A 19034-nucleotide genomic window follows, 5' to 3' on the forward strand; every position below is an offset into this window, starting at 1 on the left:
CAGGGGGGGGGGGAGGGGTCAATGAGGAACATGAGGTCAGACAGATAGAGAGAGCATTTATTACAAAAGCGTCTTGGGGAGAATCAGCAAATGACAGACCCATCAAATGTAGTGACATCTTTAAACCCTTATTCAGACAACACAAACCCATCAGAACCGTGCTGACAAAGGGAGTGGCTGGCATTGGGAAAACAGTCTCTGTGTTGAAGTTCTGCTTGGACTGGGCTGAAGGACAAACCAATCAAGATGTCCACTACATATTTCCTTTTCATTTCCGAGACCTGAACCTGATGAATGACAAAAAACTCAGTCTGGTGGAGCTTCTTCAACACTTTTTCCCAGAAAGAAAAGTTTCAAAAAGCCTCACCAGTTCAAAGCACAGAGTCATGTTCATCTTAGATGGTCTGGATGAGTATCGACTTCCACTAGATTTCCATTCCACCCTGAGATGTTGTGATGTGACAGAGCCAGCCTCAGTGGATGTGCTGCTGACAAACCTCATCAAGAAGAATCTGCTTCCCTCTGCTCTTCTCTGGATCACCACCCGGCCAGCAGCAGCCAGTCAGATCTCTCTTAAATATGTGGATCAGGTGACGGAAATAAGGGGATTTAATGATCCACAGAAAGAGGAGTACTTCAGGAAGAAATTCAGTGATGAGAACTTGGCCCTCATAACGATCACACACCTAAAGTCATTCAGGAGCCTCTACATCATGTGCCACATTCCAATCTTCTGCTGGATTTTAGCCACTGTGGTAGAGAGAACATCAGTTGAATTAGACAAACTAGAAATGCCAAGAACACTCACTCAAATGTACACTCACTTCCTGATCATTCAGACAAGCATAAAAAATGTCAAGTACACAGAGAGAAAAGAGACAGATGAAGAGATAGTTTTCAAACTGGCGAAAATGGCTTTCCAGCAGCTGGAGAAGGGCAATCTGATCTTCTATGAAGAAGACCTGAGAGAATGTGGCATTGATGTCACAGAAGCATCAGTGTACTCAGGGGTGTGTACTCAGATCTTCAGAGAGGAGTCTGGGCTATACCAGGGGAAGGTGTTCAGCTTTGTGCATTTGAGCATTCAAGAGTTTCTTGCAGCTGTTTATGTGTTCCTCTGCTTCAGACACAGAGAGAGAGGCATGTCTGACCAACAGCAAACCTCTCAGCTCTCTGCCCTATTCAGAGCTGTGACATTGCATGACCTACACAAGACTGCAGTGGACCTGGCCTTAGAGAGTAAGAATGGACACCTGGACCTTTTCCTCCGCTTCCTTTTGGGCCTCTCACTGGAGTCCAATCAGAATCTCTTAATGCCCTTACTGCCACAGACGAGACGTCAACCACAGAGCTCAGAACAAATAGTCCAGTATATCAAACAGAAGATCAGAGATAAAGATGACTACGACAGAATGATCAACCTGTTCTACTGTCTGAATGAGCTGAATCGCCATGCTGTAGTGGAGGTGATTGACAGGAATTCTGGAACTCTGTCTGTAGATGTGCTTGTACCAGGACAGTGGAAGACTAGGATATTTGAGTTTAAGATTCCAGAGGAGCAGCTGGATGAGTTTGACCTGCAGAAGTACATAAAGACACCAGAGACTGATGAGACTGAACTCCTCAGCGCAGATGAAGTTCTTCAGAGATTGGTTCCAGTGGTCACATCAGCACTGTAAGTAAAATTCTTATCTGGGATATTGTGATGACAGTATCCACGATGACAATATCCTGTCATCCCAAATGCCTTTCTAGTAATGAGTTTCAACATTTCTTTGTTTAAATTTAGTTTTGTTTGTGTTTTCTGATGTTTTAGTTTTGCAGTAGTAAAGATAATGCGTTTCAATCTATTAGTTTCGTAAACCCATGAATCCATGGTGAGAAAGCAGATTTTATCGTGTTTTGTTCTCCGTGAAGCTACAGTCTGATCTCACCTGCGTTAAGCTGGCCCCCCATGTTTTTCAAAAATGTTTAAAAACATTACTATTAGTTTGTGCTACGTTTCTACGTTTCAACATTACCCACTTATTACCGATCTGTAACGTTAAGTGTTACCGCTTGATCAAAGAGTTATTTTCTGAGTTGTCTTCCAGGCAGCGCTGCCACTGTTGACTTAAAGACACTTAATCCTACTCTTAACCTTAACCCTAACCTTAAAGGTTGGGTATGGAATTAGGAAAACGGCCGGCAGATTTTGAACATATACAACCTCAAGTCCCGCCCTCCATGGACGCACATTCATGCGCGAACAAGAATTCAGATGCCCAGGCTAAATGAAATGCCAGCCTGGCGTCTACAGCACTATGAGCTCTAGTCTCCATACAATCGCTCACATCAACTTCCCCAATTACATTCTTTATTCACCTCCAAAGGGTTGTAGGTAATAGTTCCACAAATCAGACAAGGTAGATGATTTTATAGCCTACGTTATGGTAAAAGCACCTTAGTCTACCAGCCCTTTCGTTCGGAAATTTTAAAACAACGATGCATTTTAATACACCAAAATAACATTTGATATACCTGTTACAGCCAGCCACGCTGAATGCAACACATTGACCAAAAGTCAAGGAGCTCGTCAGTCTAGGGGTTATTTATTACAAGGAAAAGGATAATGATACAAATATATGTTATAAGGATAAACGGGGATAAGCAACAATAAACATAATAGCAACGACGGCGAAGCCTATGGCGCGGAGAACACCCGGTCTGGTCAATGGCCAACGCAAAGTGAAGAACAAAGGAAGGCCTCGAGCAGAGGCACCAGGCGCAGGTATAAAGGCCGAAACTCCGCCCACAGGTCACACCTGAACAAAGGTGAACAAAACACAGGCAGAGCAGCCAAAATGACAAGGAGGAAACTGTGACACCTAGAGGTGGCACCTTCCATTTTTCAGTAGCCATAGGTGTGTAGGCCTATATTTGACAGAATTTAACAGAATCTGGTTTGGTTCTTACCAGGGCGTTTATCTTCTGAAATATCCGAGTTTAGTGCTGGCCCGTTGGTTCGCCTATTCCACTGTAGCTCCAAGCGGTTAAGTTTTGGTTTCATGTTTACAACACTCTTTGAGTCACGGTAAAGTGTAATTTTTGCTACATAGCTTATTTATTGCGTGGGTGATTGAGTTTCCATAGGTATCCGCTGCCTTAGTTTGTACAGAAATGAAGTGACACGAACAACTAGAGGGGAACATTATGGGACGTGCAGCAGGCCTAGGCAGCAGTAGGCCTAGTTAGTTTCGTTTCAGCACTGTCTCGCGGTCAACAGCTTTCGTGCGCGCGGGTGAGAGGAGGAAGAGGAAGACCGTTAGATTGACGAATGAGCTGTGAAATGATGGTATGGGGTTTAGAATACTATTGGCTGGAGTTTTTCGAGCCCTGCCCGTTCTGCAGATGATTGATGTGTTTAATTTCCATTTCAGTGCTTCCAACTCAGTGGCTGTAAGTGGGTTAGGAAAAGGATTTCAAGTGATTTCGCAAAAATGGCCAAAAAAGCTAATTCCATACCCTACCTTTAACCCATGCCTAACCCCAGTGCCTTCCAGGCAGCGCTGCCTTGCGCTGACTACGTTGGGGGCTCAAAACACCAAGAAACCTTTCTACTCACAACTACCTACTTCTACTTAACTGTCTGTATTCATACTGTAACTGAAATAAAACTAGTTAATCTTTGACAGGTTCAAAAAGCACAAACTCTTATTTGCCGCGAGGTAACGTCATCTAAGAAAAAACAAGTCGTTCGTGCATGCCAAAAAAAAGACATGGCTTCTTATGAGTTTCAAACCTGGGTCCCTGGAATATTAACCCGTTCACCTATCCGCTGCACTACATTCCGTTCTGAGAGCCTGTTCACACTAGTCATTAAATGCGTCTTGGGCAAATCTGATTGCAAGTGATCAGCCAAGACGCATTTCGTTCACACCAGTATTCTAATATGCGTCTCAGCTGATCACTTGCATTCGGATTTGCCTGTAGAATGTAACTTTAGAATTTCGAATGTTTATCTATTGGTCTATCATCATGGACGAAGACGCATAAGGACGGATTGAGCGTTCACACTACAGAACATATGTGGATACATGCGTCTTAAACCACCTCCACATGTGGTTAAGAACAATCTGATTCCAAACCGTTTTGGTCATTGTTCACACCAGTCTTTAGAACGAGACACTTGCAATCAGATTTGCCCGAGACGCATTCTAATGACTCATTCTAATTCTAATAATGGTGTGAACAGGCTCTGAGAGTCCGCGATACTTTGAATCACTTGTCATGGTTGCTAGGTAATGGTAAACAAACAAAAAGATCGTATTTCTTGATTTTGCTTACAAATGGACGGCTTTACCCGTTCACTGAACAAGGTTTATGGACATTTAGCACCACTTTACCTTCTAAAATATTGTTTTAATAATCCTAACTTGTTAGATGTAGGTTTTAGGTTGGCCATCTCCTGCCAAGATGGTCCCGCTATGTTGGATAGCACGCATTTCAGGTTGGGTGCAAATAAGAAAATGCCTCCATTCCACTATTTACACCCGGGTGAAAACAATCACTCCGAAAAGTTAATCACCATTCAATATCAATGCTGTTGTGAGTGCTAGGCTAATGTCAAAGATGTTTAACCTGGAAGCAGGCTTTGCAACATCAATCAACCATTATCAAGCTATCCACTATTATCACTATCATTTTGACGGTCAAATAAATAATTTGCCCATCCCTACGAAGACACCTCCATGACACACTTAGGATCCAAAGAGGTGACAAAATGTTGCAATTATAAATAGATAATATAGACAAATATTAATCACAATATGTGAGATGCTATATCTGTATTTCATATGTTATGAATATGAATTGAATACACAGTGCTGTTAATAGGCAGGGTATATGGATATGGAAAGTGGGCAACTAAGTTCAACATACTGTAGGATTACAACTTTACTAAGGACATTAACTTAGTGTAATCAAAACCTATCAAACTGTGTACAGCCATAAGCTGTAGATTGACAAATAAGTAAAGATTTTTGTTTTAGCAATACAGTGCCCGCCATAATTATTGGCACCCCTGGTTAAGATGTGTTCTTTAGCTTCTAATAAATGATTTTTTTCTAAATAATATAGGACCACAATGAAAAAGAAGAGTAAAATCCAACTTTTAATTCAAGTGCATTTATACAGAAGGAAAAAAATCCCACATTAAGAAATAATTATTTTACATCAAATCATGTGTGCCACAATTATTGGCACCCCTGATTTTGATACTTTGTACAACCCCCTTTTGCCAACAAAACGGCACCTAATCTTCTCCTATAGTGTTTCACAAGATTGGAGAAAACAGAAAGAGGGATCTTCGACCATTCCTCGTTGCACAATCCCTCTAAATCATCCAGCGACCTGGGTCCTCTCCTCTGCACTCTCCTCTTCAGCTCACCCCACAGGTTTTCAATGGGGTTGAGGTCTGGGGACTGAGATGGCCATGGTAGGAGCTTGATACGGTGTCTAGTGAACCATTTCTGGGTAGATATGGCCATATGTTTCGGGTCATTATCTTGCTGAAAGACCCAGTGACGACACAGCTTCAGCTTTTGGGCAGAGGCCACCAGATTTTGATTTAAAATGTCCTGGTTTTTCAAAGCATTCATAATGCCATGCACCCTAACAAGGTTCCCAGGGCCAGTCTTTAAAACTATTCTACCTAAGCTCTATGGAAACATAAAGCTCATGATCATATCTTTATCAGGATAATCAGGGTAGAAATGGCAATTTCAGTCATTTTCAGCCATGAATTGTTGGATTTTTGAGGTTCTCTGAGAGGGGCCCCAGAACTCCACAACAAAAAAGAGTTCGAGGGTTTTAAAGGAATACGCCACCCAAAAATGAAATTAAGCTAGTCTCGGTCACCCCCAGAGTTAGAACAGTGAAAAAAACCCCGGTTAAAATCCGTGAGAACTTTGCGCCTAGCTAGCGGTGCTTCGTCGGCGATGAGGCTGAATATAGTTCCAAGTAAAGATCTGCCCAGGTAATAGTCTCGTTCGATTTTGCAATATGATTTGTACTCGTTTTGAACACACGGCTCCCAAGATATATTTAGAAAAAAATTTAGACGTCTCGGTCACTTTTTTGGAGGACGTGCTCACTGACACCCTTCATCTACAGCAACTGTGCTAAGCTAAAGCTAAAATCGCTGCTCCCAAAGCAGGAGAATGCCCGGACGGATTTTAACCGGGTTTTTTTCACTGTTCTAACTCTGGGGGTGACCGAGACTAGCTTAATTTCATTTTTGGGTGGCGTATTCCTTTAAGTATATGGCTGTTCATAGTTCCACATACTTATCACATATACAAAGTATGAGCCGATTTGGCCGACCCCCATCTTCCTACCTCCTGCTGGTTTTGCCTGGTTTTCTTGTGCAATGACTCTTAACTATTCCTCTGACTGTAGATATGGGCAGGTGTAGGCGAGTGGCTATTTTCTTGTAACCATTGCCTGACTTGTGAAGGTCAACACACATCTGCCTTACTCTGAACGGTGTGTTCCTTTGTCTTTCCCATGTTGAAGAGGAATGGCCACTGTGTCACGTCATATTTATACCCCAGGGAAACAAGATGTTAAGATTTTCCTACATACTCTTATCAACTTTGTAAACTGCTGTAGAAATGACAGAAATACTTTAATTGCATTTATTTCCTAGGATTTGTTAGGGGTGCCAATAATTGTGGAACAGGTGATTTTATGAAGAATAATTATTTCTAAGTCAGGGCGCACTAAGAATCAAAGTTTAGAAATCACACCCCCTTGCAACCAATTCATTAAAAGTTTTGTCACAAAAATTAAAAGTCTTAGTGGCCTCTAGAATGAACAATCCAGGAAAAAAACAATCCATTCATATTGAATGGACTGTTAACGATAATTGGATTCTGATGCATCTATCAAACTGCAATCTGCTCCTCCCTCCCGCTCGTGAACAAGCATTACACGTTCCTGGGCTCTGTCCAGAAGTCGAGCGTGCACGCTGGATAGTACCTTCTTTCCAGTAGCGTCGTAGTTAGCTTGGACTGCACTAACTAGTTGGCGTCACCTGACTCGGGGAGGGGGGTGTGTTGACGATTTGCATGACGTGTGGAGCTTGACTTGCGCTGCGCAATGGATTATGGGATACCTGAGGGCAAAAAAGATGATCGATGCACGCTTGGAAATCACGCCAAACGAAGTACCCAACTAGTGAGAGCGCTTGACTTTTGAACAGTCTATTCTGACGTAACTTCCTGAAAATGCACACTGCCCAGCGTGCACGCTTGACTTCTGGACACAGCCCTGTACTCTGCGGCGTGGCTTCGGGGGGAAGTCTGAATAAAGGGGTTGAGACTTTTGACCTGTGTATTTTCAAAATGCAGCTTTGCTGGAATCGTTTTCCATGATCTCCTACCCTACCTTTAACTAAGATGAGTTGATGCCTACCTCTCGCGTTTCAGTGCATGCACTCACTGGCTCTGGTGTGCGGCGCTACTTTGATAGCACTTAGCTAGCCCAGTTCATTCATTAGGATCCAAACAGAGATGAAGTTAGAAGCGACCAAACACCTCCATGTTTTCCCTATTAAAATACAGTCACACAACCAAGTATGGTGAGACAAAATAAAACGTGGTGCATTTCTAAATGGGTAAGAGGGATAACTATATTGTGTGGCAGAATAACGCCTGGAAGCACTTTGACTCGGCGCAGTAATATCATCACTCTTGCACCTTCAGTTTCACTTTGGAGTGAGGATATTACAGAGCAGTCAAAGTGCTCCCAAGTGTTATTCCAAGTGTGTGTGTGTGTGTGTTGTATAGTTAGATGTACATTATGTGAGTGTAATAATCTGATATGTGGTCATGTGTTATGTTTCTCCAGGCTGAGTAGTTGTTCCCTCACAGAGAAGAGCTGTGCTGTGATAGCGTCAGCTGCCAGTTCAAAGTCCTGCAATTTGAAGGAGCTGAACCTGAGTGACAATGAGCTTCATGATGCAGGAGTTCAGCATCTCTCAGAGCTCCTGAAGAATCCCCACTGCAAACTGGAAAAACTAGAGTGAGTCTGAACACACAACAACAGATCTATGTGTAGGGGGAGAATCCACTGATGAGTGTGGATAGAGGGGCTTCATAGGGAGTAGTACACTACTCTGTGTATGTGTGTGTGTTTTAACACTAGGGGCTCTATTCTCAGGATCAAATGGGCATTGTCGCAAGTCAATCGCGCTGAAAGGCTGAGCCTTCCCAAATTTTATGCTGGAAAATTGTGTAAATGATGTACATGATGTGTGAATATTATTTTCTAACACGGATAGTTCCGGTCCTTGATGATGATTGGCTGAATCACGTTTGATGCTGTTATAAAATCCAACACAAACATACACTTTGACCGCATTTCGTTAATGCACTACCACAACTTGCACAAAGTGGCTGCGTCTCGATTAGGGATGGGTATTGATACGTTTTTATCAATATCGATGGCATTATCGATTCTGCCTATCAATCCAATTCCTTATCAATTCTCTTATCGATTCCCAAAAAATGTAGGTGCACCCACATTTTTCATTGCATCGCCTTTAACGCCAAAAGGTCACCTTTTATCGCTCTCCTTTCATATAATGTGAATGATTTTTGAACAATAAGGCGTAGAAAAAGCTTGTCTTTATTTAAAACACAATAAGGAATATACGTATTCTTTATAAAGAAGTATAAAGATGTATATATAGCCTACAGTGTATATATATAATATAATATCATTCTTTATATATTCTAATTAGAATATATAAAGAATTATATTATATTATATATATATAAATATATCATATTATATATATATATATATATATATATATATATAACGATCACTATAGATAGCCTACTACTGACATTTCTGATATTCATGACATTCATGACTATTCATATTACAACTCTGCCTCTTTAATTCAGCTGTCGGCTTGAAGCCTCAAATAGTAAACAAAGTAGCATAGTTGGCTAGCTTATTATAGTCTACTGGTTGGACTGTTCAGTTTCCCCACGTGTGTTTAAGTTGCAAGGTAGGCTAATACTTTGTCTCCTTGGGACAGGCCCTTTTGAGTCTTAGAGTTGGAAAACATTGAGATGATCAGTCAACTTGAATGCAAGAGTTTGAATCAAATTTGTGCAGTAGCCTACGCTATGCTAACCGAAATTAATTATAATGTCGCTAGTTGTCTTCTATGCGTCATTGCTTTCATTATTGTGAATGTGCATGTCGAGGGGCGGGTGTCGCGCACGAGAGAGGGAGAGGGAGAGAGAGAGAGAGCGGGCCAAGGGGGTTACTTATATACAGTTATGGCAAAGTTGCACGCATAGTCTACAATTAAAACTTGTGAAGGAAACGTATGCTTTCACCCGAGCAGCGTCAGGTGCACCTAGAATTATTTTCAGGCACACTCTTAAACATTTTGGGCGCATATGCACTCTGGAGCCCTGGACCGGGCAACGTTAGCACCCCTCCGTAGTCTGTCAAACACATGACACTCTTGGAGCTTAATCCCATGCTTCACGGACAAATGTTTTAACATATTGCTGGTATTACTACCCTTACACGATTTGACTTGTAGTATGAGTCGTCGCAGAGGGCGTGTAGTAACACAACATTTCAGGAAAACCGGAAAAGGTCCGACGTCATGCAGGCTCAGGGAATCGTTAAGGGAATCGATAACAAAAAAGACGTACGATGTCGATGGAATTGATAAGTTAAACCCGGTTCCAAGACGGAACCGGTTATCGATGCCCAACCCTAGTCTCGATGTTGCATGGCAACCATTTATATGGAGGAAATATTTATTGGCGGAAGAATGATTATCTATGAATACACCGTTACATTTGTCGTTGCTGTGCCTTTGTTTCATGAAATCAAATCGACTTATAGTTACCATCTTAGAAAAGCAAGCTAAGGGGGGGGCGGGTTTAGGCACTAGCCTAGGGTCTCTCGGGGCTTATGACTTAAATGGATGATTTCAGAATGAACGCAGCAGCTGCAGCAATAGCCAGAAGCCAGTTCTCACTATTGATCATTATCATTATTAAATTTCCCTTGTGTGTCTGTGTGTATTCACACCAAATTGGCATACCGTACCCTCCCAATATGCACAGCATCCCATTAGCTGCCTTCCATCAGGCTATTTACAATTTTCTATTTTCAGAAGAAGTCAGTCAACACGTTATCAAAATTAATTTAATGCAGCGCTATATGCACGCTCACACATTTAGTTTGAACAGGAGAGATTATGCACGCAGGCGCGCATCTAGGCTACTTGTTGTTTTCTTTCATTTCTTTCTATCAGCACAAAATGTGAAGTTAATTCACTAACTCAATAGCCTACTCATCATGGATATCGCAAGTTCTTTTAAACATACAAAACAGAAAGGATGGAGGATGGAGGCAGTTAGAGGAGTTATTCCATATGAGCAATAAGAAGGTAGACAATTGTCAGAACGCTACAGCTGTTTAATTAGGCGCCAGAGGTTTTTTCCAAAAACGTTCGATTTTGACATCTCAATTTCAAAAGGCTTTAACTTAAAAGTGATAAGAGATAGAGACTTTCTGTAAATTAGAGAAATACTACGGATGGCCCAAAGTTTATGTGGGGATTACAATTATCCAGCTAATTTGCATATTTTGACGTCATAATGACGTCAAATGGTGGCGGCCATCCGGATTTTAGAATTTTCTTGAATTTTTTTGTTTTATTGGTTGAATTTTTTTTTTTTTTTCCTGACAGATAATACACATCACAAGGACATTCACACACACAAAAAACATTCATTGTACAATACTAAATGGTCAGGGAAATAGTAAATCAACAGTGTAAATCATTAGGCTATAATAGCAACATGATGAATGATGACGATGCTGCGAATTTATGTAGCAGGCCTTCTGCTGTTGAGATAATGAATTCCTATTCATCCAGTTGACACTTCTTGTAGTATTTCATGGTGTGGTACCTCTCATTGCAGGGCACAACACAAAGACCCACCCCACACTGCCTACACCTGTATTTTGTCTGACTGTGGCCTTTAGATCTGCCATTTTGTGTGTGTGTGTTTTAAGGGGGGGGGGGGGGGGGGTTAGCTGACATACACATCAAAAGGACATGTACACACTAAAAAAACACACATTGTACCATACTAATGGTCAGTGAAATAGTAAATCAACAATGTGAATAATTACGAATAAATGGCAAGATGATGGGAATGATGATAACGGGAATGCAAATCAAAAAGCATTTTTTTTTGCTGTGGAGATAATGAATCCCTAATCATCCAGGTGACAGTTCTTGTAGTGTGTCATGGTGTGGTACCTCTCATTGCAGAGCATGATACAAAAACCCACCTCACACTGCCTGCACCTGTAGCCTATTTTGTCTGACGGCAGCCTATAGGTCTGCCACCCGTGCCTCCTGAGTGGAGTGAATCAGCATGCTCTGTCCATTCTCATTCTATTTGCAACTCGCCACACTGCTTCTACGTTGCCCCACAGCTCTCCCATGGACACTTATAGACCTCCATACCAACATACCCATTAGTATTAGACAAAAGGCTCTATCACGTTACCGTTTTGATGGGTTTAGGCGATTATCTAATGCTAGGCTCTATCACGTTACCGTTATTGCAATTATGGAGAGGCACACGGAGGACGGAGCAATCATGGCTAGCGCGATAAATAAAAGGCAGTCCCCCGACGCTATTTTCATTCTCTACACAACTAACACGTCTTATGAGGGTCTTCTAATTTCCCGATGAACACCTAAACCCCGTGAAACACTTTTCATAACACTGACATTGGGCAAAGGATCCACGTTTGTGTTTGGTGTGACTAAACTATCAACTTGTCCAGCTGCGTTACTGCTAGGCAGAGACGCATGAAGCATGGCATTGATATTCATGATATTCCCCTTCAGAATCACTGTCAGCAAACAGATGACCCAGTACTTCATTCCTGGTAAACTTTTTTGATGTGTTTAGACGATTATCTAATGCTAATAGTCGTTTACGTTAGCAATACCGCTCCGGTACAATGGCTCACAGCAAACTAGCTCAGCTGATATTTTGCACTGATTTAAAGCGCCCTTGCTCGAATATTTTGTATAGAAGCATGACGTAATTCTGAGTCAGGGACGTAGTATGACATGTCTGCCAACTAGTGGCAGGGAGTTTGAACGAAGTTTGACACCCTATTTGACTAAATCGGCCGTTTTATTCAGTACCGTATCTTATCAACTATATCCGCCTGTGGCGCTTAGAGGGTTAATGCCAGACGTTAAAGGTACGCTAGAACAAAACTAAAAGTAACTTAGCCATAGGGCTGTGTAATGTTGTCTAAATGAGCAGATCACTGTTAGACGCTGTTGTTGTATTGTTGCATGTGGATGTTATGCTATGAAGGCTACTTTTTGCTGACCAATACAGGAACCTAAAACCGAGAAACGGACAAATATTATTTAATTATATTCGGGCTGCGCGCTCCTGCTGATGAAAGAAGTAGGGTGTGTGCGCGCACTGTGCACTCTTCCATATCCCCAACCCTCATGCGCTCATAAAATAGCCTTTCAGCTGTGCGTATGCTGCAGGCTACGTAATGGCTATCTGGGGGGGGGGCGCTACTCTGTGTGAGCGACTCCTGACATGGCTCAGCGTTTGCGTGTTTTACCGTGAAGTTTTTACCGTTCTACTTTATGTCATCTCTTTACGTTTTGTTTGTCGAGATGTTGAGTGAAAACGCTCTCTACCTAGCCTATTTATGGCTAATGGTCGCTAATCTAAAGCTTGTAAATGGACTTCGCGTACAACCAGTGCAGCCTCTCACCGCAGCTCCAGGTAGGCGCACCTACTCACGGAACTACCTAATGGAGCTGAGACACCAGCCGGGAACCGATGGATCCCTCCATACAAGCTGCATTCCACTCGAAATACTTCGGGGGCACAAGAGAAAGCGGATACGAAGGAAAAGAGGCTCGAGAGGTGGGATACGGAACAGATTAAGGAGGAGAGGCAGTCGGCTACCCTTACCTGCCATAACCCTCTCGAACGGAACAAGGCCGAGGAACTTTCCACACTCATCAGATACGACCTGGATTATCGGCAAACCAGTCTCTTTTGCTTTACCGAGACATGGCTTACTGAGGATACAAACTTCGAGCTAGATGGTTTTACTATCATTCGCTTTGACAGAGACGCGATAAAAACACGGAAGTCAATTGGGGGCGGGCTCTGCATGGCTGTCAATGACAAGTGGGCAACAAACACTACGTTGAGGGAGACTGTGTCCTGCAAACACTACGAGACAATGACTGTGTCTTTTAGACCACACTATCTACCCCGGGAATTCTCCCAGATCACTGTCATCTTAGTATATGTTCCAGGGCCTGACTTTAATCTAGCCGCTGAACACATAGCTGAGAGCTATAACAGAGCTGTCAATCAGACTGGAGACCAGCCAGTGTTTATTCTGGGTGACTTTAACAGGTGCGATATCACCTCCTACCTGCCAAACTTAGAGCAACATGTTACGATCCCCACCAGAATGCAGAATATACTAGATTTATGCTTCAGTAACATCCCAGACGCCTATATTTCAAAAGCACGCCCACCCCTAGGCCGTTCAGATCACAATGTTATTTTGTTACTGCCAAGTTACAGGTCACGTTTGAAAACGGGGGAACCCATAACACAACACATTAGAGTCTGGAATAAGGAGGCAGCTGAATCCCTAAGGGGCTGTTTTGAATCAACAGACTGGGATTTGTTTTTTAACGACAGTGACAATGATTTTAACTTTTTAACAGACCTACTTACCTCCTACATTCTATTTTGTGAGGATACTGTAACACCCATCAAACAAATAAGCATCTTCCCAAACAATAAAAAATGGGTTAACAAGGACATGAAAATCTGCCTGGTCCAGAAGAAGAAGGCCTTCCTGGATGGAGATAAACCCAGGGTGAGGGAACTGGAGAAGGAGTTTAGGAGGAAGGCCAAGCTGGCTAAAATTGACTATAAGAACAAGGTGGAGCAGAAATTAATTTCTGGGAATGCGAGGGAAGCATGGCAAGGCTTGAACATCATGATGGGCAGAACACCCAAACCTGCAGAGACTGCCTGCCCTGATCCAACTCTGGCAGAGGAATTAAACATCTTCTTCACCCGCTTCAATGGGGACAGCACAGCATCCACCTGGGCCCCCCTAGCCACCAGCTCCAGTCTCCAATCCCTCCGCATTGATGAACAGCTGGTGACCTCCACACTGCGCAGAATTAATCCACACAAGGCCTCTGGCCCTGACAGGCTTAGAGGGAGGGCGCTAAAGGAATGCTCCACTCAGCTAAGTGGCGTTCTCACCAGGCTGTTCCAACACCTACTGGACTCTGGCTGTGTCCCTGACCAGTGGAGGGAAACCACCATCATTCCCATCCCCAAAAAGGCACCTGGGTCATTCCACGCAAAATCAACCAGAGCCCACGCACTTGCGTCTCAAAAAAATCTGAAAAAAATACCATGTGTGCCTATGTTACCCAGGAGACACTCTGTAAAATGTTTTTGTGGTAAGATCAATACTTTTCAAGTAACAGCCAGTTTTACAGGGGGAGGGGGGTGTCAAATTTGTTCTGCCTCTTTTTTTTGTCAAAGTTCACAAGCTCATTGCTCAAAAACTAGAATCCGTAGGAGGCTCAAATTTTGCAGGCTGGTGCATAAATAGGAATAGTATGCAGTAAAATCATTACGAGTAGTCTGGATGATCCTGCATGGTCATAGCAGTCCCTCAAAGTTGATCAACATTTTATTGGAGTTTTTGGCTGTGTTCTGTTTAGGCCTTCAGAAGACACATTTTTACTCAACATAGACTCTTGGGTTTTTTTTCTTATTGAGATAAGTAGAAACACTCTCCGAAAAAGCAATGAAGAGAAAAGAAAATCCATCAGGGACTGAACAGCAGACCTCACAAGTTTGAAAAATAAATTTGGATCTCATATTCAGAGCACCCTAACACCTTGTGGGAATATACAAAGATTTTTTTTATATTTTTTTCTATAATCTGCATTACCTCTTCTTTTTAAAAACACCAATTTGACTTGTCTTATGCAAATCTTTCTTTTTCATTTCCCACCCTGAACAAGGGCAAAATGCACCAAATTTGACACCCCCCTCCCTCTGTAAAACTGGCTGTTACTTGAAAAGTATTGATCTTAGCACAAAAACATTTTACAGAGTGTCTCCTGGGTAACATAGGCACACATGGTATTTTTTTCAGATTTTTTTGAGACGCAAGTGCGTGGGCTCTGATTGATTTGGCGTGGAATGACCCACCTGCTAAGGCCCTGAAGGACTACAGACCAGTGGCACTAACATCTGTGCTGTGCAAATGCATGGAGAAGGTGGTCTGTAACCTCCTATCAGGCATGGTGGCAGACAAGCTAGACCCATACCAGTTTGCCTACAGGGCAAGACGTGGTGTGGAGGATGCAAGCCTCACACTTTTAGACACTGTCACCAAAAACCTGGACTCAGCACACCCACACACCAGGATTTTATTCATGGACTTTTCCTCAGCTTTTAACACAGTGAGCATCAACAAACTTTTACATCACCTATCAGATCTTCAGGTTCACCCAACACTCACCCTCTGGATAAAGCACTTTCTGCTGGACAGACCACAACAGGTGTCTTTTAATGGGGCTAAATCAACAAAGCTCATTTTAAACTCTGGACTCCCCCAAGGCTGTGTTTTATCCCCAATCCTCTTCTCAGTGTACACTAACAGCATTCAGTGTAACAGTGAAGGTATGGCACTTTTTAAATATGCAGACATTGCCTTGGTTGCACACATGTCCCACACTGATGCCCTAGCCCGATACCAGCAGGCAGTGGACAACCTGTCTGAAACTTTTGTTGAGCTCTCCTTAGAGCTCAACATTGCAAAAACAAAGGAGCTATGCTGTGGGGGCAGAGACAAGGCATCACCTCTGTTCCAGCCACTTAACATCCAGGGTCAGCTAGTGGAGCAAGTGCAGGTATTCAAGTACCTGGGCACAGAAATAGACACTTCCCTGTCCTTTTCACAACACACCAATACAATATTCAAGAAAGCACAACAACGTCTTCATCTGCTCAGGAAACTCAGGACATTTCAGGTCAGCAAGGACGTACTAACCTTGGTCTACCGCTCCCTCATTGAATCAGTTCTCACTTTCAACATATCTTCCTGGTACAACCAAGTCACCATCAAGCACAAAACAAGACTCTCCCGGATAGTAAACCATGCTGCCAAAATAACTGGTTCCCCCCACACCCCCCTATCTGAGCTGTACAGTCGCTCAGTGATCAGGAAAGCCAAACTGATCACAGCGGACCACTCTCACCCCCTCCATCACTCCTTCCAGCTACTACCATCAGGCAGGCGTTTCAATGTACCACTGGCCCGGAAGAATTACAAGAAATCCTTCATCCCTTCTGCAATAACCATACTGAACAACACAAAATGATTACCACAGCTGATACCTCAACACCCCATGTCTTGTCCTTATATGTCTGTGTGAATGTTTATTTGTGATTGGAGCCTTGTCAAAGAAAATTTTCTGTAACCCTTGTGTAACAGACAATAAAGTACTATCTAATCTAATCTAATGTCTCGACTAACGTTTTCCTGGTCAGTGGCGCACTTACTTTCTGCATCCATATATTAGCGACTGGCGAGCTTTGCGCCGGACCACACCTCTTCTCTTCACTGACACGGCCGTTAGGGCGCGATATCATCTCCTATCTAGAGAACGTACATTTGCACTGGAAAAATGAAGGATGCGCTCGCAGAGAATAGTAATGATAGGTTGCCCAAGTCGCTCTAAGCTCATTGCGCCGTCTGCATAATCGGGCCCCAGAAGCGCCAAGCACCGGTCATTTGTCCGCTGAGACGTATTACTTGAAGCGCCATGTTGGTTTGACCTAAAAATACCTAGAACTGCCGGGCTGCGGTCTTTTGACCACAGTGATTAAAAAAAAAATCGATTAAATTCCAGGACCCTACGTTCACGACTTTTCCTAAATACGCGTGTTTTATCACCCAGTATTTTTACATGATCAAAAGCACACCGGTACAAGCTAGTTTAGAGCTATTGTGCTCTTGCTTATGTGACAACACTGCCAGTCTCACGTTTGGCCATGTTTTTTCAGGCTGCTGTTCTCTTTTCTCACAGCAGATGTCGCAAGGGCTCCTGTCAGTCGGGCATGAGAATAATATATAGTTATATAGTTTATATATGTGCAATATGTATTATATATGTGACTTATTTTAATAACTATTTTTCATTTACATGGCATAGTCTATGGAGCCGATTTACAGTGGTAAAATGCAAGTTTGTTTTGAAAATGTTGTGACGTTGTTCTATTAGGCATAGGCCTACGTGTGTAGAAATTATTTTCAGCTGAAATTCAACTAACAAAGGACATTGGCAAGTGATGAAACTCGTCAAATTTAAATTAGTTTTGGCCAAATCATTCATATGCGGGCAAACCTTTCTTATGCATTTATTTGGGCTCACTTAGTATGCCTATGTACATTCATAGTTGTATATCTTCTGTTTATTAATAGTAATAATAATAACCATAATAATAATAAGACATTTTATTTATATAGCGCCTTTCTAGACACCCAAAGTTAGGACAGTTGCTTGAAATTCTATTTTTGGTGTTTATGTTTGTCATTTTTGACATCCCATTTAACTCATTAACTGCCATTGACGTCTTTAAATGTCAATTTAGACACATACGTTGACTGCCATTGCATTTTTCAATGGGGAGGGCTCATGTGTGAGCCTGTGTTTCAGGCTTGTAAACAGACTGTACTAGCAATCCGAACCACTAGATGGCAGCAGTGCCATTTGGATGATTAGTATCTGCCTGCAGAGTGCACATGTAGAGATACAACAAGCTAACACACTGAAGATCGACCACAGTGGATCTAGTTTGCATGCGATGCAGGGAATAAATATGCTTACTTCTTACATCAAGGATGGAAAACATGTGAACGGTATGATCCATTTACATTGGATATTGCTATATACAGGGATTAAAGTTTTCCGGCACCGTGCCGGAATTCCGGCGTGCGGCCATTGACTGCGTTCATTTTTTAAAATGTTGTTTATTTGTTAACGCTATTGAAAAACACGCAGCATTCGTTAAGCTGAATTTCCTTTCCCTGCTCTCCCTCTCTGTCACTCACGCGTCATGCACCCATTAGTACACACGCACACACACACACACACACAGACACTCAGACACAGACACAGACTCCCCTTCGTGCACACCGAGTCTGTCTCCATAACGATATCATCCTTGGAAGCGCGGTCGCACTAATGCACCTGACGCTGCGGGTGGAAGCATAAGTTCTTAGGCAAATTTTGTAGACTATGCGTGCAACTTTACCAAACCGTATAGAAGTAAACGAATTCTCCTTGGCCCGCTCTCCTGCGCACTCAATGGACACCCACCCCTCGACATGCACATTTAATCCAAACAAAACATTCACAATCGTGAACGCAATGACGCACAGAAGACGACTAAATACGGTTAGCATCATTAGTAGGCTATGCTGCACACATCTGATTAAAACTCTGCATTCAAGTTGACTGACCATCTCAATACCAATGTTTTTCAACTCCAAGATTTAAAGGGCCTGTCCCAAGGAGAAAAAGTATGAGCTTACCTTGAAACTTAAACACACGTGGGAACACTGAACAGTCCAACCAGCTAGAGTAGGCTATGATAAACTAGCCAACTATGCTACTTTGTTTACAATATTTTGAGGCTTCAATCAAACAGCTGAATTTAAGAGGTGGAGTTGTAATATGAATAGCAGGCTATAAGCTGCATAACGTTTGCTGTTATGAATATCAGAAATGTCAGTAGGCCTAGAATGTAAATAATTACGTGTGTGTGTGTGTGTGTGTGCGTGCGTGCGTGCGTGCGTGCGTGCGTGCGTGTGTGTGCGCT

At 42.6% G+C, this 19034-nt stretch overlaps 1 protein-coding gene across 4 annotated transcripts in view; it reads left to right on the plus strand.

The window, feature by feature from the left end:
- Positions 1-19034, plus strand: part of LOC134070012 (uncharacterized) — a 274775-nt gene that overhangs the window by 116768 nt on the left and 138973 nt on the right. For 3 of the 4 annotated variants that reach the window (XM_062526196.1, XM_062526198.1, XM_062526197.1), the window contains exon 5: positions 7891-8064. In XM_062526196.1, coding sequence (XP_062382180.1) covers positions 7891-8064 — 174 coding nt within the window. Of the gene's footprint in view, positions 1-29; positions 1676-7890; positions 8065-19034 lie in introns of those variants that run through there. The other variant, XM_062526199.1, reaches the window with a different exon arrangement.

This window comes from Sardina pilchardus, chromosome 22, assembly GCF_963854185.1.
Source record: "Sardina pilchardus chromosome 22, fSarPil1.1, whole genome shotgun sequence".
In the NCBI taxonomy this organism is placed as follows: Eukaryota; Metazoa; Chordata; class Actinopteri; order Clupeiformes; family Clupeidae; genus Sardina; species Sardina pilchardus.